The 27,986-nt window shown below is 48.2% G+C and overlaps 1 protein-coding gene across 4 annotated transcripts in view; it reads left to right on the top strand.

Moving 5' to 3' along the window:
- LOC112237328 (lipopolysaccharide-responsive and beige-like anchor protein) overlaps positions 1 to 27,986 on the top strand; it is a 338,807-nt gene that overhangs the window by 286,404 nt on the left and 24,417 nt on the right. For 3 of the 4 annotated variants that reach the window (XM_042329672.1, XM_042329673.1, XM_042329670.1), the window contains 4 exons: positions 10,017 to 10,106; positions 19,007 to 19,184; positions 20,309 to 20,374; positions 25,730 to 25,885. In XM_042329672.1, the coding sequence (XP_042185606.1) occupies positions 10,017 to 10,106; positions 19,007 to 19,184; positions 20,309 to 20,374; positions 25,730 to 25,885 (490 nt within the window). Of the gene's footprint in view, positions 1 to 10,016; positions 10,107 to 19,006; positions 19,185 to 20,308; positions 20,375 to 25,729; positions 25,886 to 26,587; positions 26,704 to 27,986 lie in introns of those variants that run through there. The other variant, XM_042329674.1, reaches the window with a different exon arrangement.

Raw genomic sequence — 27,986 nt, 5'->3', positions numbered from 1 at the left:
TGTCCCGGTGCAGTAAAAAGTGGTAGTCTTAATGTGGCATTAGTCAACACAGAGAAGAGGAAGTGGAAGAAGAGAGCTGATGTTCTCTCCTGATGGAGGGAGAGCATGACCAGGAAGCAGTCCCCGTCTGGGAAAACATGGCAACGGTCTCCGCAGCTTTCCCTAATCTGCCTTGAGACATTCCAAACGCTCAGCTAGAACCCACCCCTCCTCTACCCCATTCCACCCCACCCTCCACCCTACCATGGCTTGGCCTGTGTAGACTGTAGGCCTCTGGGGCAGGGAGCCTCTCTTCCAGCTGTCCCTCCCTACCCTGTCCCTCCCTACCCTGTCCCTCCCTACCCTGTCCCTCTCTCTCCTGTCCCTCTCTCTCCTGTCCCTCTCTCTCCTGTCCCTCTCTCTCCTGTCCCTCACTACCCTGTCCCTCTCTCCTGTCCCTCCCTACCCTGTCCTCTCTCTCCTGTCCCTCCCTACCCTGTCCCTCCCTACCCTGTCCCCTCTCTCCTGTCCTCTCTCTCCTGTCCCCTCTCTCCTGTCCCTCTCTCTCCTGTCCCTCACTACCCTGTCCCTCTCTCTCCTGTCCCTCACTACCCTGTCCCTCTCTATCCTGTCCCTCCCTACCCTGTCCCTCCCTCTCTCTCTCCTGTCCCTCACTACCCTGTCCCTCTCTCTCCTGTCCCTCTCGCTCCTGTCCCACCCAACCCTGTTCCTCTTTCTCCTGTCCCCCTCTCTCCTGTCCCCCTCTCTCCTGTCCCTCTCTCTCCTGTCCCTCCATACCCTGTCCCTCCATACCCTGTCCCTCTCTCTCCTGTCCCCTCTCTCTCTCCTGTCCCTCCTCTCTCTCCTGTCCCTCCCTACCCTGTCCCTCTCTCTCCTGTCCCTCCCTACCCTGTCCCTCCCTACCCTGTCCCTCTCTCTCCTGTCCCTCTCTCTCCTGTCCTCTCTCTCCTGTCCCCCTCTCTCCTGTCCCTCTCTCCTGTCCCTCTCTCTCCTGTCCCTCCATACCCTGTCCCTCTCTACCCTGTCCCTCCTACCCTGTCCCTCTCCTCCTGTCCCTCTCTCCTGTCCCTCTCTCTCCTGTCCCTCTCTCTCCTGTCCTCTCTCTCCTGTCCCCCTCTCCTTCCCTCCCTACCCTGTCCCTCCCTACCCTGTCCATCCCTACCCTGTCCATCCCTACCCTGTCCCTCCCTACCCTGTCCCTCCCTACCCTGTCCCTCCCTACCCTTTCCCTCCCTACCCTTTCCCTCCCTACCCTTTCCCTCCCTACCCTTTCCCTCCCTACCCTTTCCCTCACTACCCTGTCCCTCCCTACCCTGTCCCTCCCACAGTTGTCACTCCGTAGTGGCGGTCTCCCTTGGCGCTACTCCCCTCCATCCCAACCTCCACCCCCCCTTGGCCCCTGGCCCTGACACGGCCCAGACTAGCAACCCATTTCCGCCTCCTCCACAGGCCTGCTTCCTCACAAACACTGAGGGGCTGAGGCTGGCTACGGCTCGGGGCTGGAGACGCACTGCTGGTGTATTTGACTAAGTAAAACTTAACGCCGGGGTCCAGTCGGGTGTGTGGAGAAACCTCCCCAGCTGATTGGACACAGGGAGAGGGGAGGAGGGTGACAACAAACTCTTTCTTAGACTCACTCACTTTCCTCCCTCTCTTCAAACACACATATATACACAAACACACACATACACAAACACACACCATATACACAAACACACACCATATATACACACACACACACACACACACTTTATCTGCTCTCTCTCTCTCTGATGGCACCATGCTGTGCGGGGGTGTGGATTTATTCATTCTCCTGATCATCAGAGCAGCTCCAAGGTAAATAGTGGGTGTCAGAGATCCAATTTACCGTCCGGTTGTATTAACCATGCACCATGCCTCTGGCCATGCCTGGGTAATGGGCCTCTAGCAGGGGAAATGACCGACCACAGCCCCCCTCTCCCCACTGGTCCTGGTAATGAATCTGCATGCGTGGGTGGGTAGGTGGTGGGCTCAAGCACATCTGGATGGGAATGAGGTGATAAATCAGCGTTTGCCCTCGGTGCCCGCCATGCGATGCTCCAGTCACTGAGCATGAAGGGCAGCTGAATGGCAGGGGATGAGGAGGAGGAGGTACAGAGCTACGGCGCGTGTTCTGTTGTCCTCTATAGAGGCCGTAGGGAGAGACCATACTGTACACACAGTCCAGTTCACGATCTTATGGAAGTGGTCTGTATCATCGTATACTAATACAAGAGATTTTATAATATTTTTGGTTGTCAAAATGTGATATCGGAGAAATGTTTATATATATATAGAGGATATATATATATATATAATATATATATATATATATATATATATAAAAGGATGATTTGGTATTTAATATGTATGGTATAATATAGGGATGTATATGGTAAAACTCTTTGCAAATGTATTTTGGATGAACACGACAGACCACAGCTAATTACACCGGCACAGATGTTCATAGTGGTCCTGACGGACTACCCCTCACACCCCAGGCTCACACACTTTGATCAATCACCTCCATTTAATCCTCCTGCTGGACCTGTGCCAAGCTACTAGGCTAGCTAGAGCTAGCGCCTGCAAACACCACTCACATTCACGCCGCGGACAAATACTGAAAAGTGTTCTTATTTTGTGTCATCAACATTTCTATGCAAGTCTGAAATTGTCTTGTAAAAGTCCTCTTTAGTTCCCCTTCATCAAACAGTGATGCTGTGAAGACATCGGGTTAAATAGCTAGCTAGCGCTTATCGCCATCTTGCCCTGACTCCCATTCCAGTGACGTAATGACTTGGGCTTTTCCTAGAACCCCTACATGCATTCTCTGGTATTTCAAGATCCTCTTAGTGACTGTAGGATTGTGTCCCAAATGGCACCCTATTCTCAAATGGCACCCTATACAGTGCACTCCCTTTTGACCAGGGCCCTATGTGGGGAATAGGGTACTATTTGGGACACAGCCTAGATCATCTGTTTGTAATCGATGGCCCAGTCTAATGGTCCCAGGAGTGGATTTACACTAAATAAAGAGGGAGGGACAGATCCCATTGTTCTCCTCAGCTGTGAGAGGAGTGGGGGATCAAAGCTTGAGTGGCAGAGAAAAGAAGGGTGGGGGAGAGAAAGGGAGAGAGAAGGAAAGAGGGAGCGGGGAGGTAAGAGGCAGGGAGACAGACTGGGAGAGAGGGGGAGGGAGGGAGAGAGAGGGAAAGAGAGGGAGTGGGAAGGGGAGGTAAGAGGTAGGGAGACAGACTGGGAGAGAGGGGGAGGGAGAGGGGGAGAGAGAGGGAAAGAGAGGGAGCGGGAAGGGGGAGGTAAGAGGTAGGGAGACAGACTGGGAGAGAGGGGGGAGGGAGGGAGAGAGAGGGAAAGAGAGGGAGTGGGAAGGGGAGGTAAGAGGCAGGGAGACAGACTGGGGAGAGGGGGAGGGGGGGGAGGGGAGTGGGAAGGGGGAGGTAAGAGGTAGGGAGAGAGAGGGGGGAAAGAGAGGGAGCGGGAAGGGGAGGTAAGAGGTAGGGAGACTGACTGGGAGAGGGGGGGGAGGGAGGGAGAGAGAGGGAAAGAGAGGGAGCGGGAAGGGGAGGTAAGAGGCAGAGAGACAGACTGGGAGAGGGGGAGGGAGGGAGAGAGAGGGAAAGAGAGGGAGCGGGAAGGGGAGGTAAGAGGCAGGGAGACAGACTGGGAGAGAGGGAGGGAGGGAGAGAAGGAAAGAGAGGGAGCGGGGAAGGGGAGGTAAGAGGTAGGGAGACAGACTGGGAGAGAGGGAGAGGGAGGAGAGAGAAGGAAAGAGAGGGAGCGGGGAAGGGGGAGGTAAGAGGCAGGGAGACAGACTGGGAGAGAGGGGGAGGGAGGGAGAGAAGGAAAGAGAGGGAGCGGGGAATGGGGAGGTAAGAGGCAGGGAGAGAGGGAGAGGGAGGGAGAGAGAGGGAACCAAAGCCCTGGGTTTTCTGACGCTCACATATCAACTGGCGTCGGTGGAGGCCTTGAGTCTAGGCCGGGAGATTTTCTCATACCTGTTAGAGATTAGGAACCATCTTTTTTTTTACTACACTGGGATCCTCCACAAAAGCTGGAAGGTAGGATGGCAGGCAGAGGCTGGAGTATAGATCTGATCTGAAATGACTTCCACTTCTCTATGTAAAAAAAGTGCACGACATAGGAAATAGGGTGCCATTTCACATGAATCCCATGTATTAGTATACAGTAAGTATAGTCTGAGTCTATGGGCTTAACTGAGGGTTAACTCTCTTTTTCTTTCTCTCTCTCTCTCTCTCTAATCTCTCTCTCTCTAGTCTCTCTCTCTAGTCTCTCTAGTCTCTCTCTCTAGTCTCTCTCTCTCTTGTCTCTCTCTAGTCTCTCTCTAGTCTCTCTCTAGTCTCTAGTCTCTCTCTCTCTAGTCTCTCTCTACTCTCTCTCTAGTCTCTCTCTCTCTAGTCTCTCTCTCTAGTCTCTCTCTCTCTTGTCTCTCTAGTCTCTCTCTCTAGTCTCTCTCTCTAGTCTCTCTCTCTCTAGTCTCTCTGTCTCTAGTCTCTCTCTCTCTAGTCTCTCTCTCTCTAGTCTCTCTAGTCTCTAGTCTCTCTCTCTAGTCTCTCTAGTCTCTCTGTCTCTCTCTCTGTCTCTCTCTAGTCTCTCTCTCTAGTCTCTCTCTCTCTCTCTCTAGTCTCTCTCTCTCTCTAGTCTCTCTAGTCTCTCTCTCTAGTCTCTCTCTCTAGTCTCTCTGTCTCTCTAGTCTCTCTCTCTAGTCTCTCTCTCTAGTCTCTCTCTCTAGTCTCTCTCTCTCTCTCTCTCTAGTCTCTCTCTCTAGTCTCTCTCTCTCTAGTCTCTCTCTCTCTAGTCTCTCTCTCTCTCTCTCTCTCTCTCTAGTCTCTCTCTCTCTAGTCTCTCTCTCTCTCTAGTCTCTCTCTCTCTCTCTCTCTCTCTAGTCTCTCTCTCTCTCTCTCTCTCTCTCTCTCTCTCTCTAGTCTCTCTCTCTCTCTCTCTAGTCTCTCTCTCTCTAGTCTCTCTCTCTAGTCTCTCTCTCTCTCTAGTCTCTCTCTCTCTAGTCTCTCTCTCTCTCTCTAGTCTCTCTCTCTAGTCTCTCTCTCTCTAGTCTCTCTAGTCTCTCTCTCTCTAGTCTCTCTCTCTCTAGTCTCTCTCTAGTCTCTCTCTCTCTCTAGTCTCTCTCTCTCTAGTCTCTCTCTCTCTAGTCTCTCTCTCTCTAGTCTCTCTCTCTCTCTCTAGTCTCTCTCTCTCTCTAGTCTCTCTCTCTCTAGTCTCTAGTCTCTCTAGTCTCTCTCTCTCTCTCTCTCTCTCTCTCTCTAGTCTCTCTCTCTAGTCTCTCTCTCTCTAGTCTCTCTCTCTCTAGTCTCTCTCTCTCTCTAGTCTCTCTCTCTAGTCTCTCTAGTCTCTCTCTCTAGTCTCTCTCTCTCTAGTCTCTCTCTCTCTCTCTCTCTCTCTCTCTCTAGTCTCTCTCTCTCTCTCTCTCTCTCTCTCTAGTCTCTCTCTCTCTCTAGTCTCTCTCTCTAGTCTCTCTAGTCTCTCTCTCTAGTCTCTCTCTCTCTCTCTAGTCTCTCTCTCTAGTCTCTCTCTCTAGTCTCTCTAGTCTCTCTCTCTCTCTCTAGTCTCTCTCTCTCTAGTCTCTCTCTCTCTAGTCTCTCTCTCTCTAGTCTCTCTCTAGTCTCTCTCTCTCTCTCTCTCTAGTCTCTCTCTCTCTAGTCTCTCTCTCTCTAGTCTCTCTCTCTCTCTCTAGTCTCTCTCTCTAGTCTCTCTCTCTCTAGTCTCTCTCTCTCTCTCTCTCTCTCTAGTCTCTCTCTCTAGTCTCTCTCTCTCTCTCTAGTCTCTCTCTCTCTAGTCTCTCTAGTCTCTCTAGTCTCTCTCTCTCTAGTCTCTCTCTCTCTCTAGTCTCTCTCTCTCTCTCTAGTCTCTCTCTCTCTCTAGTCTCTCTCTCTCTCTCTCTAGTCTCTCTCTCTCTCTAGTCTCTCTCTAGTCTCTCTCTCTCTCTAGTCTCTCTCTCTCTAGTCTCTCTCTCTAGTCTCTCTCTCTCTCTCTCTAGTCTCTCTCTCTCTCTAGTCTCTCTCTCTCTCTCTAGTCTCTCTCTCTCTCTCTCTCTCTAGTCTCTCTCTCTCTCTAGTCTCTCTCTCTCTCTCTCTCTCTAGTCTCTCTCTCTCTAGTCTCTCTCTCTCTCTCTAGTCTCTCTCTCTCTCTCTCTCTCTCTAGTCTCTCTCTCTCTAGTCTCTCTCTCTAGTCTCTCTCTCTAGTCTCTCTCTCTCTCTCTCTCTCTCTCTAGTCTCTCTCTCTCTAGTAGTCTCTCTCTCTCTAGTCTCTCTCTCTAGTCTCTCTCTCTAGTCTCTCTCTAGTCTCTCTAGTCTCTAGTCTCTCTCTCTCTAGTCTCTCTCTCTCTCTCTAGTCTCTCTCTCTCTCTAGTCTCTCTCTCTAGTCTCTCTAGTCTCTCTAGTCTCTCTAGTCTCTCTCTCTCTCTAGTCTCTCTAGTCTCTCTCTCTAGTCTCTCTCTCTAGTCTCTCTCTCTAGTCTCTAGTCTCTCTAGTCTCTCTCTCTAGTCTCTCTCTAGTCTCTCTAGTCTCTCTAGTCTCTCTCTCTCTAGTCTCTCTCTCTCTAGTCTCTCTCTCTCTCTAGTCTCTCTAGTCTCTCTCTCTCTAGTCTCTCTCTCTCTAGTCTCTCTCTCTAGTCTCTCTCTCTCTAGTCTCTCTCTCTCTCTAGTCTCTCTCTCTCTCTAGTCTCTCTAGTCTCTCTCTCTCTCTCTAGTCTCTCTCTCTAGTCTTCTCTCTCTCTCTAGTCTCTCTCTCTCTAGTCTCTCTCTCTCTCTCTAGTCTCTCTCTCTAGTCTCTCTCTAGTCTCTCTCTCTCTAGTCTCTCTCTCTCTCTCTCTCTAGTCTCTCTCTCTCTCTAGTCTCTCTCTCTCTCTAGTCTCTCTCTAGTCTCTCTCTCTCTAGTCTCTCTCTAGTCTCTCTCTAGTCTCTCTCTCTCTCTAGTCTCTCTCTCTCTCTCTCTAGTCTCTCTCTCTCTCTAGTCTCTAGTCTCTCTCTCTAGTCTCTCTCTAGTCTCTCTCTAGTCTCTCTCTCTCTAGTCTCTCTCTCTAGTCTCTCTCTCTAGTCTCTCTCTCTCTCTCTCTCTCTAGTCTCTCTCTAGTCTCTCTCTCTCTAGTCTCTCTCTAGTCTCTAGTCTCTCTCTAGTCTCTCTAGTCTCTCTAGTCTCTCTCTAGTCTCTCTCTAGTCTCTCTCTCTCTCTAGTCTCTCTAGTCTCTCTCTAGTCTCTCTCTCTCTCTCTAGTCTCTCTCTCTAGTCTCTCTAGTCTCTCTCTAGTCTCTCTCTAGTCTCTCTCTAGTCTCTCTCTCTAGTCTCTCTCTAGTCTCTCTAGTCTCTCTCTCTAGTCTCTCTCTCTAGTCTCTCTCTCTCTAGTCTAGTCTCTCTCTCTAGTCTCTCTCTCTCTCTCTCTCTCTCTAGTCTCTCTCTCTAGTCTCTCTCTCTCTAGTCTCTCTCTCTCTAGTCTCTCTCTAGTCTCTCTCTAGTCTCTCTCTCTAGTCTCTCTCTAGTCTCTCTCTCTCTAGTCTCTCTCTAGTCTCTCTCTAGTCTCTCTCTCTCTCTCTCTCTCTCTCTCTAGTCTCTCTCTCTCTCTAGTCTCTCTCTCTCTAGTCTCTCTAGTCTCTCTCTAGTCTCTCTCTAGTCTCTCTCTAGTCTCTCTCTCTCTAGTCTCTCTCTCTCTAGTCTCTCTCTCTCTAGTCTCTCTCTCTCTCTAGTCTCTCTCTCTAGTCTCTCTCTAGTCTCTCTCTCTCTAGTCTCTCTCTCTAGTCTCTCTCTCTAGTCTCTCTCTAGTCTCTCTCTAGTCTCTCTAGTCTCTCTCTAGTCTCTCTCTAGTCTCTCTCTAGTCTCTCTCTAGTCTCTCTCTCTAGTCTCTCTCTAGTCTCTCTAGTCTCTCTCTCTCTCTAGTCTCTCTAGTCTCTCTCTCTAGTCTCTCTCTAGTCTCTCTCTAGTCTCTCTCTCTAGTCTCTCTAGTCTCTCTCTAGTCTCTCTCTCTAGTCTCTCTCTCTCTAGTCTCTCTCTCTAGTCTCTCTCTCTAGTCTAGTCTCTCTCTCTCTCTAGTCTCTCTCTCTCTAGTCTAGTCTCTCTCTCTCTCTCTAGTCTCTCTCTCTAGTCTCTCTCTCTAGTCTCTCTCTCTCTAGTCTCTCTCTCTCTAGTCTCTCTCTCTCTAGTCTCTCTCTCTCTCTAGTCTCTCTCTCTCTAGTCTCTCTCTCTCTCTAGTCTCTCTCTCTAGTCTCTCTCTAGTCTCTCTCTAGTCTCTCTCTCTCTAGTCTCTCTCTCTCTAGTCTCTCTCTCTCTCTCTAGTCTCTCTCTCTCTAGTCTCTCTCTCTCTCTAGTCTCTCTCTCTCTAGTCTCTCTCTCTCTCTAGTCTCTCTCTCTCTCTCTAGTCTCTCTCTCTAGTCTCTCTCTCTCTAGTCTCTCTCTCTAGTCTAGTCTCTCTCTCTAGTCTCTCTCTCTCTCTAGTCTCTCTCTCTCTCTAGTCTCTCTCTCTCTAGTCTCTCTCTAGTCTCTCTCTAGTCTCTCTCTCTCTAGTCTCTCTCTCTCTAGTCTCTCTCTCTAGTCTCTCTCTCTCTCTAGTCTCTCTCTCTAGTCTCTCTCTAGTCTCTAGTCTCTCTCTCTAGTCTCTCTCTAGTCTCTCTCTCTCTAGTCTCTCTCTAGTCTCTCTCTCTAGTCTCTCTCTCTAGTCTCTCTCTCTAGTCTAGTCTCTCTCTCTAGTCTCTCTCTCTAGTCTCTCTCTCTCTAGTCTCTCTCTAGTCTCTCTCTAGTCTCTCTCTAGTCTCTCTCTAGTCTCTCTAGTCTCTCTAGTCTCTAGTCTCTCTCTAGTCTCTCTCTAGTCTCTCTCTCTCTAGTCTCTCTCTCTAGTCTCTCTCTCTCTAGTCTCTCTCTAGTCTCTGGTTAGTTTCAGACAATAGGGATAAGCAGTGCCGTTCACAGCAACATTTTCTCATTGAAATCCCATCTGCAGTCAGTACAGGCCTTCTCAATGAGATCACTCCCAGAGTCCAGGCCAATCCCCGGCTCAGACTCAACCACTGCAGTCTCACATAGTACTCTGCTCTTCTCCACACTCTCTCTCTCACACGCAGTCACACACAGTCAGATTGCACGGCACAGCAGTCTCTCACTTAACCTCTCTTTCCTGCCCAATATCTTTCTTTCTGTCCCTCTCTCCCTCTCGCTCTCTCTCTCAATTAAATTTCAATGTAAGGGGCTTTATTGGCATGGGAAACATATGTTATCATTGCCAAAGCAAGTGGAGTAGGTAATAAACAAAAGTGAAATAAACAGTAAAAAAGGTCAACATTACACTCACAGAAGTTCCAAATGAATAAAGACTTATGTCTATATACAGTGTTGTAACAATGTGCAAATAGTTAAAGTACAAAAGGAAAAATAGATTAACATAATTATGAGTTGTATTTACAATGTATTGGGTTGTATTTACTCTCTCTCTGTAGCCCCATCTCACCTAGAGTACTCCTACACACACCTACCTCTGTTGCTGTATGTATTCTTTACTGTGTTGTGACCATACACTAGTACATCTCTCTGTCCTCCCAGCCCTGTGTTACCTTGACTCTGTGGCCACTGATGTTGTCCAGAGCTGAGAGGCGGCGTCTCCTGTGACATTTATGGTCCTATATCTCTTAATTAGCGCCACCTAACCCGCCTGTCTGTCTCTCTCTCTGTCTCTCTCTCTGTCTCTCTCTCTGTCTCTCTGTTTCTCTCTCTCTCTGTCTCTCTCTCTGTTTCTCTCTCTGTTTCTCTCTCTCTGTTTCTCTCTCTGTTTCTCTCTCTCGCTCTCTCTTTCTTTCTCTCGCTCTCTCTTACTCTCTCTCGCTCTTTTTCTCTCTCTCTTACTCTCTCTCTCTCTCTACTGCTCTCTCTCTCTCTCTCTCTCTCTCTCTCTCTCTCTCTCTCTCTCTCTCTCTCTCTCGCTCTCTACTGCTCTCTACTGCTTTCTCTCTCTCCCTCTCGCCAGGCTGTGGAGGCACAGATCAGGAGTTTTGGACAGACCCCATGTCAGCTGCTCATCGAGCCACACCCACCAAGGAGCTCCGCCATGCAGGTGGTGAGTCTCGCACACACATACGCGCGTGCTCACACACACAGGCTGACCACTATACCATACCCAATATCGTGCCCAATACAATACCCAATACCGTGCCCAATACCGTGGCCAATACAATACCCAATACCGTGCCCAATACAATACCCAATACCGTGCCCAATACAATACCCAATAGAATAGCCGTGCCATGTTAAAATACTGCTAGCATGGACTGTCTCTGACTGCCCATGTTAAATACTCTGACTGCTAATACAATGACCCAATACCGTGCCCAATACTCTGTGCCATGTTACAATACCCAATAATGTTAAATGACTGTCTGCCCAATACAATGACCCAATACCGCATGTTAAATGACCCATCTCCTCAGTAGTGTAGATAGAACCAGAGACACAATAGAATAGCCTTGACTCTCTCTGACTGCTCGCATGTTAAATGACTCTCTCTGACTGCTAGCATGTTAAATGACTGTCTCTGACTGCTCGCATGTTAAATGACTCTCTCTGACTGCTAGCATGTTAAATGACTGTCTCTGACTGCTCGCATGTTAAATGACTCTCTCTGACTGCTCGCATGTTAAATGACTCTCTGACTGCTCGAATGTTAAATGACTGTCTGACTGCTAGCATGTTAAATGACTGTCTCTGACTGCTAGCATGTTAAATGACTCTCTGACTGCTAGCATGTTAAATGACTCTCTGACTGCTAGCATGTTAAATGACTGTCTCTGCTTTGACTCATTCTAGCCCATCTATAGTCTTTCCTCTCCCCCCCATCATCCCTCCATCCTAACACTGGGAAACGTAAGCTCTGATTTTGAACCCATCTCCTCTCGTCCTCGTGAGAGGTGAGGTGTAATTTTGGGTGTAGGGGTGAGGTGTGATTTTGGGTGTAGGGGGGCGGATGAGGGTGAATGGATTAGCACTGTGGAAACATGGTCCTGAGCCAAACTCCCACTCTACACCTTTAGACAGACAGACGAGGGGACCAGGGGAGAACCAGAGGGAGGAGGACCGGCTGGGAACAATGGCCCATAGGTGACAGGCTTTTAAGGGGCAGGAAGAGGGGGTGAGGCGGGTGAAGGTGTGGGGGGGGCTGTGGATGACGTGCCGACTTGAGCCCCCCAGAGCCCCCATTAGTGGGGTGGCCCTGTGGCGCTGACAGCTGGAGACCATTGGAACACACACACATATACACAAACACACACATATACACAAACACACACACATATACACAAACACACACACATATAAACAAACATATACACAAACACATACACACACACATATACACAAACACATACACAAACACATATACACAAACACACACATACACAAACACATACACACACATACACAAACACATACACAAACACACACATACACAAACACACACATACACACAAACACACACATATACACAAACACATACACAAACACACACATATACACTAACACACACACACATATACACAAACACACATATACACAAACACACACACATACACAGACACAAACACACACATATACACACAAACACACACAAACACACACAAACAAACACATACACAAACACACACATATACACAAACACACACATATACACAAACACACACATATACACAAACACATACACAAACACAAACACACACATATACACAAACACACACATATACACAAACACACACATATACACAAACACACACACATACACAAACACACACACATACACAAACACACACATATACACAAACACACACATATACACAAACACACACGCACATAGCGCTGTCCATATGCCACCCATGTTTACCAAACACCCCATTAGCTCCTCACCACATATCCAAATAATGCTATATTCATCCACAGGTTGGGAGTCTAGGGTTTCCCCCAGACCTGGGTGCAAATACTACTTGAATTCTTTCAAACACTGTTAGCGTTTGCCTGCCTGGAGTGCCAGGTGGGTGAGGTTTGCTCTTTTTGAGGGTAGATCAGATGTAATATTTGCTGATATAACCCACAATCTATCAAATGAATTGTTTGCATAATTTCTAATCCCCCTAATTTAGATGTTTTATTTCTTTATATTTTTCCCCCTACCATCCCTCCCTGATTAGAGTAAATTTAACGGAAAACAGTACTTCTATTTCTATTTTCTCTCACATGACTATAGAAATAACTTTGTATATATTCCTAATTTCCTCTCTCTGCGAGTGCTGGACTTTCACACACAGCGGCCAATCCTCCATTAATTCTGATCTGAACTCCAACTAAAATATTTACCCATCTTTTAAAGTATAATGGCATTTTATCATTTCCTTTTGCAAAACATCCCACACTGTGATGTCTTACGAGGGTCCTGACTCAAAGCGAGCCACCGATGGACAGTACCTGAAAAGATGTTCTGTTGATTCTGTTTCCTCCCCTTCTAATGTCTTCATGAAATCAGAAGTTGACTATCCTGGCCTGGCGTACAGTATACTATTAGTAACAGTATTAACTCTTCCACTCTTACAGTGGGGTGCAGTACAGTAGGGTACAGGAGGGTGCAGTACAGTAGGGTGCAGGAGGGTGCAGTGTGGTACAGTGCAGTAGGGTGCAGTACAGTAGGGTGCTCTGCGTACAGTAGGGTGCTCTGCATACAGTAGGGTGCTGTGTGTACAGTAGGGTGCAGTACAGCAGGGTGCAGTAGGGTGCAGTACAGCACAGTGCAGTAGGGTGCAGTACAGTAGGGTGCAGTACAGTAGGGTGCGGTGCAGTACAGTAGGGTGCGGTACAATACAGTAGGGTGCAGTGCAGTACAGTAGGGTACGGTACAGTAGGGTGCGGTACAGTAGGGTGCAGTGCAGTAGGGTGCAGTACAGTAGGGTGCAGTGCAGTACAGTAGGGTGCAGTGCAGTACAGTAGGGTGCAGTACAGTAGGGTGCATTGCAGTACAGTACAGTAGGGTACAGTAGGGTAGGTACAGTAGGGTGCGGTACAGTACAGTAGGGGCAGTGCAGTACAGTACAGTAGGGTGGGTGCAGTGCAGTACAGTAGGGTGCGGTGCAGTACAGTAGGGTGCGGTGCAGTACAGTAGGGTGCGGTACAGTACAGTAGGGTGCGGTACAGTACAGTAGGGTGCGGTACAGTAGGGTGCAGTACAGTAGGGTGCAGTGCAGTAGGGTGCAGTGCAGTAGGGTGCAGTGCTGTACAGTGGAGTGCAGTGCTGTACAGTGGAGTGCAGTGCTGTACAGTGGAGTGGAGTGCAGTGCTGTACAGTGGTGGAGTGCAGTGGAGTGCAGTGCAGTACAGTGGAGTGCAGTGGAGTGCAGTGCTGTACAGTGGAGTGGAGTGCAGTGCTGTAGGGTACAGTGCAGTAGAGTACAGTGCAGTACAGTAGGGTACAGTACGGTGCAATGCAGTACAGTAGGGCGCAGTACAGTAGGGCGCAGTACAGTAGGGTGCAGTGCAGTACAGTGAGGTACAGTAAGAGCTGTTGAGATGAGAAGGGAGCAGTAGAATAATGAGGGGAGAAATGGGGAGACACTTTCCTAGACAAATAAACGCTAGGTGGTTGAGCAGGGCCTCAATTCCCTGTGGTGAGACACACGTACGTACGGAAATCCATTGGAAACTCGACCCCAGTACTGGAGCAGGAGGGCATATGAGTCCATCCTTTCAAGTGGTTAAAGGTGTCTTGTATGTAATTGTTTGGCCTCTCCGGTGGTGGTAGGTGGGCCTGGTGTGTCTGGACAGGTTTGACGTGTCCTAGACAGACTGATGTTCAGTGCCTTCCTCTTTCCATTCACACCAGCAGCAGATGAGGGACTTCTTTCCTTCTCTCTCTCCTTTCTTTAACTTACCACTCGCAATTTCTCTCCCTCTCTCTTTCTCTCTTCCCTTGCGCTCTCTCTTGCTCTCTCACTCCCTCCCTCTTCCTCTCTCTCCCTCTCTCTCCCTCTCTCCCTCTCTTTCTCTCTCTCTTTGACTCACCCCCATTAATTTCTTTACACCTCTCTTTGCTGTGTCCTTCTCCACCTTTGTTTTCCATCCCTCCCACTGTCTGAGTGTAGTGTGGTGTCAGAATCATGTCATGTCCCCCTGTCTGAGTGTAGTGTGTTGTCAGAATCATGTCATGTCCCCCTGTCTGAGTGTAGTGGTGACAGACTCTGTCTTGGTCATGTCCCCTGTTTGAGTGTAGTATCAGACTCTGGTCTTCATGTCCCCTGTCTGAGTGTAGTGTCAGACTCTGTCCTCAGAGTGTGGTGTCAGACTCTGGTCATGTCCCCTGTCTGAGTGTGGTGTCAGACTCTGGTCCTGACATGTCCCCCTGTCTGAGTGTGGTGTCAGACTCTGGTTCTGGCATGTCCCCCTGTCTGAGTGTAGTGTCAGACTCTGGTCCTGACATGTCCCCCTGTCTGAGTGTAGTGTCAGACTCTGGTCTTGGCATGTCCCCTGTCTGAGTGTAGTGTCAGACTCTGGTCCTGACATGTCCCCCTGTCTGAGGGTAGTATGGTGTCAGACTCTGGTCCTGGCATGTCCCCCTGTTTGAGTGTAGTGTGGTGTCAGACTCTGGTCCTGACATGTCCCCCTGTCTGAGTGTAGTGTGGTGTCAGACTCTGGTCCTGGCATGTCCCCCTGTCTGAGTGTAGTGTAGTGTCAGACTCTGGTCCTGGCATGTCCCCCTGTCTGAGTGTAGTGTGGTGTTAGACTCTGGTCCTGACATGTCCCCCTGTCTGAGTGTAGTGTAGTGTGACTCTGGTCCTGGCATGTCCCCCTGTCTGAGTGTAGTGTCAGACTCTGGTCCTGACATGTCCCCCTGTCTGAGTGTAGTGTGGAGACTCTGGTCCTGACATGTCCCCCTGTCCAGTGTCTGGTCTGACATGTCCCCCTGTCTGAGTGTAGTGTCAGACTCTGGTCCTGACATGTCCCCCTGTCTGAGTGTAGTGTCAGACTCTGGTCCTGGCATGTCCCCCTGTCTGAGTGTAGTGTCAGACTCTGGTCCTGACATGTCCCCCTGTCTGAGTGTAGTGTGGTGTTAGACTCTGGTCCTGACATGTCCCCCTGTCTGAGTGTAGTGTCAGACTCTGGTCCTCGCATGTCCCCTGTCTGAGTGTAGTGTCAGACTCTGGTCCTGGCATGTCCCCTGTCTGAGTGTAGTGTCAGACTCTGGTCCTGACATGTCCCCCTGTCTGAGTGTAGTGTGGCGTTAGACTCTGGTCCTGACATGTCCCCCTGTCTGAGTGTAGTGTCAGACTCTGGTCCTAACATGTCCCCTGTCTGAGTATAGTGTCAGACTCTGGTCCTGACATGTCCCCTGTCTGAGTGTAGTGTCAGTGTCTGGTCCTGGCATGTCCCCTGTCTGAGTCTAGTGTCAGACTCTGGTCCTGACATGTCCCCTGTCTGAGTGTAGTGTGGTGTTAGACTCTGGTCCTGACATGTCCCCCTGTCTGAGTGTAGTGTCAGACTGGTCTGACATGTCCCCCTGTCTGAGTATAGTGTCAGACTCTGGTCCTCCCCCTGTCTGAGTGTAGTGTCAGACTCTGGTCCTGACATGTCCCCCTGTCTGAGTGTAGTGTCAGACTCTGGTCCTGACATGTCCCCCTGTCTGAGTGTAGTGTAGTGTGGTGTTAGACTCTGGTCCTGACATGTCCCCCTGTCTGAGTGTAGTGTCAGACTCTGGTCCTGGCATGTCCCCCTGTCTGAGTGTAGTGTCAGACTCTGGTCCTGGCATGTCCCCCTGTCTGAGTGTAGTGTCAGACTCTGGTCCTGACATGTCCCCCTGTCTGAGTGTAGTGTGGTGTCAGACTCTGGTCCTGACATGTCCCCTGTCTGAGTGTAGTGTCAGACTCTGGTCCTGGCATGTCCCCCTGTCTGAGTATAGTGTCAGACTCTGGTCCTGACATGTCCCCCTGTCTGTAGTGTGGTGTCAGACTCTGGTCCTGACATGTCCCCTGTCTGAGTGTAGTGTCATACTCTGGTCCTGGCATGTCCCCTGTCTGAGTGTAGTGTCAGACTCTGGTCCTGACATGTCCCCCTGTCTGAGTGTAGTGTGGTGTCAGACTGGTCCTGCATGTCCCCCCTGACATGTCAGACCCCTGACATGTCCCCTGTCTGAGTGTAGTGTCAGACTCTGGTCCTGACATGTCCCCCTGTCTGAGTGTAGTGTCAGACTCTGGTCCTGGCATGTCCCCCTGTCTGAGTGTAGTGTGGTGTCAGACTCTGGTCCTGGCATGTCCCCCTGTCTGAGTGTAGTGTGGTGTCAGACTCTGGTCCTGGCATGTCCCCCCTGTCTGAGTGTAGTGTCAGACTCTGGTCCTGGCATGTCCCCCTGTCTGAGTGTAGTGTGGTGTCAGACTCTGGTCCTGGCATGTCCCCCTGTCTGTCAGACTCTGTCCTGGCATGTGTCTGAGTGTGTGTGGTGTCAGACTCTGGTCCTGACATGTCCCCCTGTCTGAGTGTAGTGTCAGACTCTGGTCCTGACATGTCCCCCTGTCTGAGTGAGTGTCAGACTCTGGTCCTAACATGTCAGAGTATAGTGTCAGACTCTGGTCCTGACATGTCCCCCTGTCTGAGTGTAGTGTCAGACTCTGGTCCTGGCATGTCCCCCTGTCTGAGTGTAGTGTCAGACTCTGGTCCTGACATGTCCCCCTGTCTGAGTGTAGTGTGGTGTCAGACTCTGGTCCTGACATGTCCCCCTGTCTGAGTGTAGTGTCATACTCTGGTCCTGGCATGTCCCCCTGTCTGAGTGTAGTGTCAGACTCTGGTCCTGACATGTCCCCCTGTCTGAGTGTAGTGTGGTGTCAGACTCTGGTCCTGGCATGTCCCCCTGTCTGAGTGTAGTGTCAGACTCTGGTCCTGACATGTCCCCCTGTCTGAGTGTAGTGTCAGACTCTGGTCCTGACATGTCCCCCTGTCTGAGTGTAGTGTCAGACTCTGGTCCTGGCATGTCCCCCTGTCTGAGTGTAGTGTGGTGTCAGACTCTGGTCCTGGCATGTCCCCCTGTCTGAGTGTAGTGTGGTGTCAGACTCTGGTCCTGGCATGTCCCCCTGTCTGAGTGTAGTGTGGTGTCAGACTCTGGTCCTGGCATGTCCCCCTGTCTGAGTGTAGTGTGGTGTCAGACTCTGGTCCTGGCATGTCCCCCTGTCTGAGTGTAGTGTGGTGTCAGACTCTGGTCCTGGCATGTCCCCTCTGAGTGTAGTGTGGTTTCAGACTCTGGTCCTGGCATGTCCCCCTGTCTGAGTGTAGTGTGGTGTCAGACTCTGGTCCTGACATGTCCCCCTGTCTGAGTGTAGTGTCAGACTCTGGTCCAGCATGTCCCCCTGTCTGAGTGTAGTGTCAGACTCTGGTCCTGGCATGTCCCCCTGTCTGAGTGTAGTGTGGTGTCAGACTCTGGTCCTGGCATGTCCCCCTGTCTGAGTGTAGTGTGGTGTCAGACTCTGGTCCTGACATGTCCCCCTGTCTGAGTGTAGTGTAGTGTCAGACTCTGGTCCTGGCATGTCCCCATGTTGGTGTTCAGTAATGACGTTGTCAGAGTATTCTAGTAGCCTGTTAAAACAACAGAGATTTACCTCAGTGTGCCTCTGACATTAAGCATGTATAGTATGTTCCCCAGCTCACTACAATCATCCTGCAAATGACTCCTCAGACTGAACAAATGGCACCCTATTTCATGTGGAGTGCACTTTTATTGACCAGAACCCTGATCAGGAGTGCACTATGTAGAGGGAATAGGGTGCCATTTGGGACGCAGGATGAATAATGTGTGTGAGCCTAGCCAGTAAAAACAACTCTTATCAGTAGAAGTGAACTCACATGGTTTAAAGTGAGTGTCTTGACGAAGCTTGGCAGGAACAAATGTCAGTTCTTATATGAAGATAAATACAAAATGGGATTTTTATTTGACCGTTTATGTGGCGACTGATTGTTACCAATGATAAAAGTATCAAGTTCACTTCTGACCATTGTCATGTTAATACAAATTTCCCGAAGAGACCTGAGCAAAGTCTGAGAATTTTGAGGAAGAATGTTGACTTTTCTCATTGTGAAAAGATAGATAAATAATGTCTGCCAAGTACACTAGTCCTTATATTTAGAGGTTCAGTCCAAGTAACTGCTAGTAGACTCTTGATTCATTACAGATGTTGTAGAATGTCAGACTTGAGGAGGACTCCAGTACCCAGCAGCCCTCACTAACAGGTTATTAATGGTGCCACATTTGATGAGGCATTACCATAGAGATAGATAGAGCACCATAGTTGGCTATAACCAATCACAGACGCCATAATGTAACGTGAGTCCTCTATCTATCTGCATGGGCATTACAGAGACTTTTAATAGAGTGTTAAGAGGGAGCACTGTAACACCATTAACATGGGGAGTTCCACAGAGGAGTTTTTCTCACACACACACTATACCAATCCTGTGGATTTTTCTCCTCTTACGTTTTGTCTATTTGTTTGTTTGTCTTCCCTATTAATGCTGAGACTTGTTGGTTCTTCCTTAGTAATTGACACAAAGTTTGTCTTTAAGAAATAGTTTTCTAGTGTCTGTTTTTCTTGCCCTGACTTCTAATCGATGTTGTCATGTGAATAATGGTACTGTGAATGTGAATAATGTTTTTAGTACCTCAGCTTTTCTCCAGCTGGCCTCCTTCCCTTTCTGTAGCTTGGCCTCTGAGTGCTGCCACTCCATGCTAGCTTCCCAGCTAACGTTCTCTCTGTCCCTCTCCTCCCTTCCCCCCTCTCTCTTTCACTCTCTTTTCTGCGTGCTGCTGCTCCTGCTGTTCCCTCTTCTCCTCCGCTGCTCCATCCCTCGCTCGCTCCTGCTCTTCGTCTGTGGGTCTATCCATCCTCCTCTTCCTCCTTCCGTCCATCCGTCCGTCGATCTGTCCATCACCACCAGTATGTCCTTCTGCAGAGCCCGTTGATGTTCACGGAGCAGATGCAGCAGGATGTCATCATGGTGCTGAAGTTCCCCAGCAACTCTCCCGTGGCCCACGTGGCCGCCAACACCCAGCCGGGCCTCGCCGCGCCCGCCATCATCACCGTCACCGCCAACCGCCTCTTCGCCGTCAACAAGTGGCACGGCCTGGCCGGTAAGAGGGGGATTGTGGGAAGTGGATGCTAAAGTAGGATTATCTTGTAGAGGTCAGCAGGATAAAAAAAATAATAATAACCTTTATTTAACTAGGCATGTCAGTTAAGAACAAATTCTTGTTTTACAATGGCTGCCTACCCCGGCCAAACCCTCCCCTAACTCGGATGACGCTGGGCCAATTGTGCGCCGTCCTATGGCTTGAAATGTACATTTAACCAATTCATTGAAATTCAACTCATATGTAGGATATGAGATATCAAGGATGTACATTTTGTGATCATTAGTCTGATTTCATGTAGCACGTCAAGGACCGGTACACAGAGTAGAGAGTTTTGGAGCACACAGTTGAGGACGACACGTTTATCAACACACAGTATCGTATCCAAAGACCTTCAGTCAGTATTTATCTGTGTATCTCAACGAGAGCAGCCAATGGGCTTGTCTCTTTCATCTTCCCAGGACAGGACGTTGATTTCTGAGACAGTTGAGCGGTCCTCCTAAAAGGCAGGATCAAATGTGACACGTGCACTCTGCCAGCGTTAGGTTTCCCTTCCTCTTTGATGCATCAAGACCTCACTCCTCATGGTTTATTTATTAAACATCAACCCTGCTGTGGAATAACAGGGAAGGGGATATGGGATGAAGTCTGACGTTATGAAACTCAAAGACCATGAAGATTTGTAGATCTCCTTGAATTTGGAGCATTTTGTTTTGATGAGTGGACTTCATGTGATATTGTGGTTAGATCTTGAATTGTGATATTAGTGTTATTTTAACTTGTTTGTGGTACAAATCTGTATTATTAGAGGATGTTCAGATGTAAGGATTCATGGTATTCTCTTATGAACTTGTTTATGTATTACTATGTATTATCAGAGTCTATTTGGAGCCACAGAAAACAGTTTTACAACTAAATGTGACTCTTTGGTAGAGCACTCTGGGGGACAATAGGCTTTGAGTGTGGCAAATTACATTTTAGCATCTCCCATATGGAACAGAAGCCAAAGTACTCCACAGGGCCAAATCACTGATATTAAACCCATCCTTCTTTCTGCATCCCACTCATTCCTTCCTCCCACACCTCTCTTTTCGTCCCTCTCTCTCTCTGTCTTTCTGTCGCAGGTCATCAAGGCTCCTCTGTGCAGGACCAGCAGTACCAACTGCCCGTGGAAATAGACCCCCTGATAGGTATCCCACTTGTGTGTGTGCTTGTATGTCGGTGTGTGTGCTCTAATGTGTGTGTGTGTGTGTGTCACTCTGTCTCTCTGTGTGTGTGTGTGTCTCTGGGATTCATTGTGATGGCCTAAGGCAGTGTCACTGGCCAGTAGCTTGCTGTTGTTTCCAAGCCTCTGCCCACCAACAGCCCCGCCCCCTCCCCCGTCCTCTCATCCCCTGAAATAAATCCTCCACTCTGCTCTCTCTTCTGCTAAACCATTTGCATGCAAATTGGAATGCAATGAGCTGTGGCCTGGACTGGTATTTCATCATCAACCTCTCCCCCTCTCCTCTATCCTTCTCTCTCTCCATCTCTCTTTCTCTCTCTCACATTTTTTCTTTCTCTCTCTGGTTTAATTTGAGCGGGGGAAAGGATCTATGTCAGTATAAATGAATATGAATGCGGTAATAATGTGTGATTGAGAATGCGCGGCGGGCGGATGTCAGGACAATATGGGCGCCTCTCATCACTCACGACTTGTTGATGAGGAGGCGAGCAGAGCAGCGGAGCGTTAGTGATGTATAGGATACACTGTCTGGGAGAGAGTGGTCAGAGACAGAGCTCTAGTGATGTATAGGATACACTGTCTGGGAGAGAGTGGTCAGAGACAGAGCTCTAGTGATGTATAGGATACACTGTCTGGGAGAGAGTGGTCAGAGACAGAGCTCTAGTGATGTATAGGATACACTGTCTGGGAGAGAGTGGTCAGAGACAGAGCTCTAGTGATGTATAGGATACACTGTCTGGGAGAGAGTGGTCAGAGACAGAGCTCTAGTGATGTATAGGATACACTGTCTGGGAGAGAGTGGTCAGAGACAGAGCTCTAGTAATGTATATGATACACTGTCTGGGAGAGAGTGGTCAGAGACAGAGCTCTAGTGATGTATAGGATACACTGTCTGGGAGAGAGTGGTCAGAGACAGAGCTCTAGTGATGTATAGGATACACTGTCTGGAGAGAGTGGTCAGAGACAGAGCTCTAGTAATGTATAGGATACACTGTCTGGGAGAGAGTGGTCAGAGACAGAGCTCTAGTGATGTATAGGATACACTGTCTGGGAGAGAGTGGTCAGAGACAGAGCTCTAGTAATGTATATGATACACTGTCTGGGAGAGAGTGGTCAGAGACAGAGCTCTAGTGATGTATAGGATACACTGTCTGGGAGAGAGTGGTCAGAGACAGAGCTCTAGTGATGTATAGGATACACTGTCTGGGAGAGAGTGGTCAGAGACAGAGCTCTAGTGATGTATAGGGATACACTGTCTGGGAGAGAGTGGTCAGAGACAGAGCTCTAGTGATGTATAGGATACACTGTCTGGGAGAGAGTGGTCAGAGACAGAGCTCTAGTGATGTATAGGATACACTGTCTGGGAGAGAGTGGTCAGAGACAGAGCTCTAGTAATGTATATGATACACTGTCTGGGAGAGAGTGGTCAGAGACAGAGCTCTAGTGATGTATAGGATACACTGTCTGGGAGAGAGTGGTCAGAGACAGAGCTCTAGTGATGTATAGGATACACTGTCTGGGAGAGAGTGGTCAGAGACAGAGCTCTAGTGATGTATAGGATACACTGTCTGGGAGAGAGTGGTCAGAGACAGAGCTCAAGTGATGTATAGGATACACTGTCTGGGAGAGAGTGGTCAGAGACAGAGCTCTAGTGGTGTATAGGATACACTGTCTGGGAGAGAGTGGTCAGAGACAGAGCTCTAGTGATGTATAGGATACACTGTCTGGGAGAGAGTGGTCAGAGACAGAGCTCTAGTGATGTATAGGATACACTGTCTGGGAGAGAGTGGTCAGAGACAGAGCTCAAGTGATGTATAGGATACACTGTCTGGGAGAGAGTGGTCAGAGACAGAGCTCAAGTGATGTATAGGATACACTGTCTGGGAGAGAGTGGTCAGAGACAGAGCTCTAGTGATGTATATGATACACTGTCTGGGAGAGAGTGGTCAGAGACAGAGCTCTAGTGATGTATAGGACACACTGTCTTGGAGAGAGTGGTCAGAGACAGAGCTCTAGTGATGTCTCTCTCCTTTTCTTCACACTCTGTCTCGTTCTCTCTCCTTTTCTTCACTCTGTCTCGTTCTCTCTCCTTTTCTTCACTCTGTCTCGTTCTCTCTCCTTTTCTTCACTCTCTGTCTCGTTCTCTCTCCTTTTCTTCACTCTCTGTCTCGTTCTCTCTCCTTTTCTTCACTCTCTGTCTCGTTCTCTCTCCTTTTCTTCACTCTCTGTCTTGTTCTCTCTCCTTTTCTTCACTCTGTCTCGTTCTCTCTCCTTTTCTTCACTCTGTCTCGTTCTCTCTCCTTTTCTTCACTCTCTGTCTCGTTCTCTCTCCTTTTCTTCACTCTCTGTCTCGTTCTCTCTCCTTTTCTTCACTCTCTGTCTCGTTCTCTCTCCTTTTCTTCACTCTCTGTCTCGTTCTCTCTCCTTTTCTTCTCTCTGTCTCGTTCTCTCTCCTTTTCTTCACTCTGTCTCGTTCTCTCTCCTTTTCTTCACTCTCTGTCTCGTTCTCTCTCCTTTTCTTCACACTCTGTCTCGTTCTCTCTCCTTTTCTTCACTCTCTGTCTCGTTCTCTCTCCTTTTCTTCACACTCTCTGTCTCGTTCTCTCTCCTTTTCTTCACTCTTTGTCTCGTTCTCTCTCCTTTTCTTCACTCTCTGTCTCGTTCTCTCTCCTTTTCTTCACACTCTCTGTCTCGTTCTCTCTCCTTTTCTTCACTCTCTGTCTTGTTCTCTCTCTCGTCCAAACACACGTTTCCTCTAACGGTTGTCTAGTTAAAATGTCATTCCCAGCAGCTCGTCTCCATCCAGATCCATTTCTCCCCTTTTATGACCCTCCTTTTTATATACTGTGTGTGTGTCATATCAAATCAAATTGTATTTGCTTTGTAAACAACAGGTCTAGACTAACAGTGAAGTGCTTACTTACGCGTCATTCCCAACAATGCAGGGAGAAATAAAATAGAGATATAATAGAAAAATAAAACCCATAATAATAAATACACAATGAGTAACAGTAACTTGGCTCTATACACAGGGTACCAGTACCAGTTGATATGCAGGGGTACGAGGTAATTGAGGTAGCTACGTACTAGAGGTCGACCGATTATGATTTTTCAACGCCGATACCGGTTATTGGAGGACCAAAAAAAGCTGAAAACCAATTAATCGGCCAATCTTTTTTATTTATTTGTAATAATGACAATTACAACAATACTGAATGAACACTTATTTTAACTTAATATAATACATTAATAAAAATCTATTTATCCTCAAATAAATAATGAAACATGTTCAATTTGGTTTAAATAATGCAAAAACAAAGTGTTAGAGAAAGTAAAAGTGCAATATGCGCTATGTAAGAAACGTTTCAGTTCCTTGCTCAGAACATGAGAACATATAAAAGCTGGTGGTTCCTTTTTAACATGAGACTTCAATATTCCAAGGTAAGAGGTTTTAGGTTGTAGTTAATATATTATTTATAGGACTATTTCTCTTTATACCATTTGTATTCCATATACCTTTGACTATTGGATGTTCTTATAGGCACTTTAGTATTGCCAGTGTAACAGTATAGCTTCCGTCCCTCTCCTCGCTCCTACCTGGGCTCGGACCAGGAACGCATCGACAACAGCCACCCTCGAAGCAGCGTTACCCATGCAGAGCAAGGGGAACAACTACTCCAAGTCTCAGAGCGAGTGACGTTTGAAACGCTATTAGCACGCACCCCGCTAACTAGCTAGCCATTTCACATCGGTTACACCAGCCTCATCTCGGGAGTTGATAGGCTTCAAGTCATAAACAGCTCAATGCTGTGAAGAGCTGCTGGCAAAACATACGTTTAATGCTAGCTAGCAACTTACCTTGGCTTACTGCATTCGCTTAACAGGCAGGCTCCTCGTGGAGTGCAATGAGAGGCAGGTGGTTAGAGTGTTGGACTAGTTAACTGTAAGGTTGCAAGATTGAATCCCCGAGCTGACAAGGTAAAAATCTGTCGTTCTGCCCCTGAAAATAAGAAAGTGTTCTTAACTCACTTGCCTAGTTAAATAAAGAAAAAAAGGCCAAATCGGTGTCCAAAAATACCGATTTCTGCTCAGCTCTGTTTTGTCATTTTTCAGCACCAGCCCACACGCTCCACATCACATGTATCATGCGTGTGGTGAGGGGATATTTTCTTAACGTGTCATTTATGTATTTATACTTCTCACATTCCACAAGGAGCTTCAGTTTAAACACAGTAAATTGTATTTGGCTGGCGGGGCGGGCGGGGGGAAATGTTGATAATTGGTTGAAGTAGTCGTCAGACATGGCGTGCTGGTCTCTGTCAGGGATGCCTGGGCCGGACCCTCACCTGTTCATCTTGAGTTAGAGCAGAAGAGCGAGAAAGAGAGCCTGAGAGAAAGGGAGGATTAAGTTACAGAAGTCTAGAACCTAATGTGCCTGTTTGTTCCCTGGACACAGATTAAGTCTAGTCCAGGACTAAAAAATATTTTTAATGGATAATTCTGATCATGATTTAGGATTCGACATAATCTTTGTCCGGGAAACTGTCGCAGCATATCTTAATATCTACCCACTACAAAGCACTTCATGAGAGATGGCTACGTCTGCAAGGCCAAGGAAATGCATCAGTCCAAAACAGACATGGCCCTGCCTTTGTTTTAGTCTGTTATTTCTTTTGTCCTCACTCTCTCACTCACTCACTCACTCACAAACCTCCAACCCAGCGATAAGGGGCCAAAGTGGATTTAATTTATGTTGTCCTGACTATGCGTGGCTCCTCTCCTCTTCTTAGCTATTGGAAGTCTCTTCTCCTTCTGGGGGGAGAGAGAATATGCACGCTCATCGTTACTCAAACTCTTAGGCCCAGTGGAAAATGTGAAACCCTTGTAAACGCCACGTCCTAGATGTTTTATGTATTCCCTCACAAATCAAAATGGTTCTGCTGCCGTGGCGACGAACGTGCGTAAACGCCATGCGTGACAAATGTCGTAGTTGGTAGCTCCAGTAATGGTCTGATGTCTTTGTGAAAATGATTAACGCGGCGATATCGTAAAGGAAAACAGTCAGATTTTATACAATACGTTTTTCCTCAGACTTACATGTTTTACTTAATGAATTACTGTGCAACATCTCAGTATGTATTTCTCTCCCTCTTCCTCACCTCCCCCTGTCCCCTCCCCATCCCCCTCCCTCTCTCCCTACCCCTCTCTATCCCTCTCCCCATCTCTTTCCCCCTCCTTCTCCCTTCCTCCCTCCCTCTCTCCCTCCTTCTCCTCCCCTCTCATCCTTCCACCTCCCTCCTCCTATCCTTCCCCTCTCCAGCCAGTAACGTGGGGACCCACCGTCGTCAGATCACAGACCTGTTGGACCAGAGCATTCACATCCACTCTCAGTGTTTCATCATCACCGCAGACAACCGCTTCATCCTGCTCTGTGGCTTCTGGGACAAGAGCTTCCGCGTCTATTCCACTGACTCAGGTACAGCCTTTACAAATTTGCTCTATCGAGTTCTATATAGGCAACTGACCAAGGTACAACCTTTATTGTAGAGTGACTTCAGAGTCCTATTCACTCCACTGACTCTGGTACTGCCCTTATGTATCTGTTCATTAAGACTTCGATATAGTAATCTGACCCAGGCACAGTCTTTATACTTATTGCCCCTACAGATTCTTATTATCTTCTCTGACTCAAAGTACAGCCCTTACAACATAGATCCATATGAGGACTGTGTATATATCACTGACTCAGAATCAGTACTTATTCTAGAATCTAGAGCAACTTCAGAGTCTCATTATTCGCTCCTTCACCCCATCAGAGCCCCGTGTTCTCAACTGATTCAGCCTTTACTACACAGCTCCATCTGAGCCCTGTGTGCTTCACTGACTCAGGAACAGCCTTTTGTATTTTGCTCTACCCCAAATCAAATGTATTTATAAAGCCCTTTTTACATCAGCAGATGTTATAAAGTGCCTATACAGAAATCCAGCCTAAAACTCCAAAAAGCAAGCAATGCAGATGTAGCAATACACCCCTTCTGAGTGCTCTGTAGTCAACTGACCCAGGTACAGCCTTTCAAATATAGTTCCATCAGAGGCCTGTATTCTCACCTGACCCGATTACAGCCCTTATTCTAGAGCGTCATTCAGTGTCCTATTAACTTCACCATTCATTTCACAGCCCCTAATCATCGGCCCTTCCACAAGACACCTAATCCATCAGGTACAGCCTTTATAGTAGGTGTAGGTATAGCCCCATTAGAGCCCTGTTTACTGTACTGACCCAGGTACAGCCTTTATAGTAGGTGTTGGTATAGCCCCATTAGAGCCCTGTTTACTGTACTGACCCAGGTACAGCCTTTATAGTAGGTGTAGATATAGCCCCATTAGAGCCATGTTTACTGTACTGACCCAGGTACAGCCTTTATAGTAGTTGTAGGTATAGCCCCATTAGAGCCCTGTTTACTGTACTGACCCAGGTACATCCTTTATAGTAGGTGTAGGTATAGCCCCATTAGAGCCCTGTTTACTGTACTGACCCAGGTACAACCTTTATAGTAGGTGTAGGTATAGCCCCATTAGAGCCCTGTTTACTGTACTGACCCAGGTACATCCTTTATAGTAGGTGTAGGTATAGCCCCATTAGAGCCATGTTTACTGTACTGACCCAGGTACAGCCTTTATAGTAGGTGTAGGTATAGCCCCATAGCCCTCTGTCCCCCGGCTAGAGGCGTAGCTATATATATCTATATATCCCGGCTACGTCTCTATATATCCCGGCTACGTCTCTATATATCCCGGCTACGTCTCTATGTATCCCGGCTCCGTCTCTATATATCCCGGCTCCGTCTCTATGTATCCCGGCTCCGTCTCTATATATCCCGGCTCCGTCTCTGTATATCCCGGCTCCATCTCTATATATCCCGGCTCCATCTCTATATATCCCGGCTCCGTCTCTATATATCCCGTCTCCGTCTCTATATATCCCGGCTCCATCTCTATATATCCCGGCTCCATCTCTATATATCCCGGCTCCATCTCTATATATCCCGGCTCCGTCTCTATATATCCCGGCTCCGTCTCTATATATCCCGGCTCCGTCTCTATATATCCCGGCTCAGTCTCTATGTATCCCGGCTCAGTCTCTATGTATCCCGGCTCCGTCTCTATATATCCCGGCTCCGTCTCTGTATATCCCGGCTCAGTCTCTATGTATCCCGGCTCCGTCTCTATGTATCCCGGCTCCGTCTCTATATATCCCGGCTCCGTCTCTATATATCCCGGCTCAGTCTCTATGTATCCCGGCTCCGTCTCTATATATCCCGGCTCCGTCTCTATATATCCCGGCTCCGTCTCTATATATCCCGGCTCCGTCTCTATATATCCCGGCTCCGTCTCTATATATCCCGGCTCCGTCTCTATATCCCGGCTCCGTCCCGGCTCCGTCTCTATATATCCCGGCTCCGTCTCTATATATCCCGGCTCCATCTCTATATATCCCGGCTCCATCTCTATATATCCCGGCTCCATCTCTATATATCCCGGCTCCGTCTCTATATATCCCGGCTCCGTCTCTATAT

The sequence above is a fragment of the Oncorhynchus tshawytscha genome, linkage group LG11 (genome assembly GCF_018296145.1).
Source record: "Oncorhynchus tshawytscha isolate Ot180627B linkage group LG11, Otsh_v2.0, whole genome shotgun sequence".
Taxonomy (NCBI): Eukaryota; Metazoa; Chordata; class Actinopteri; order Salmoniformes; family Salmonidae; genus Oncorhynchus; species Oncorhynchus tshawytscha.
This window is presented reverse-complemented; position numbering and strand designations above follow the sequence as displayed.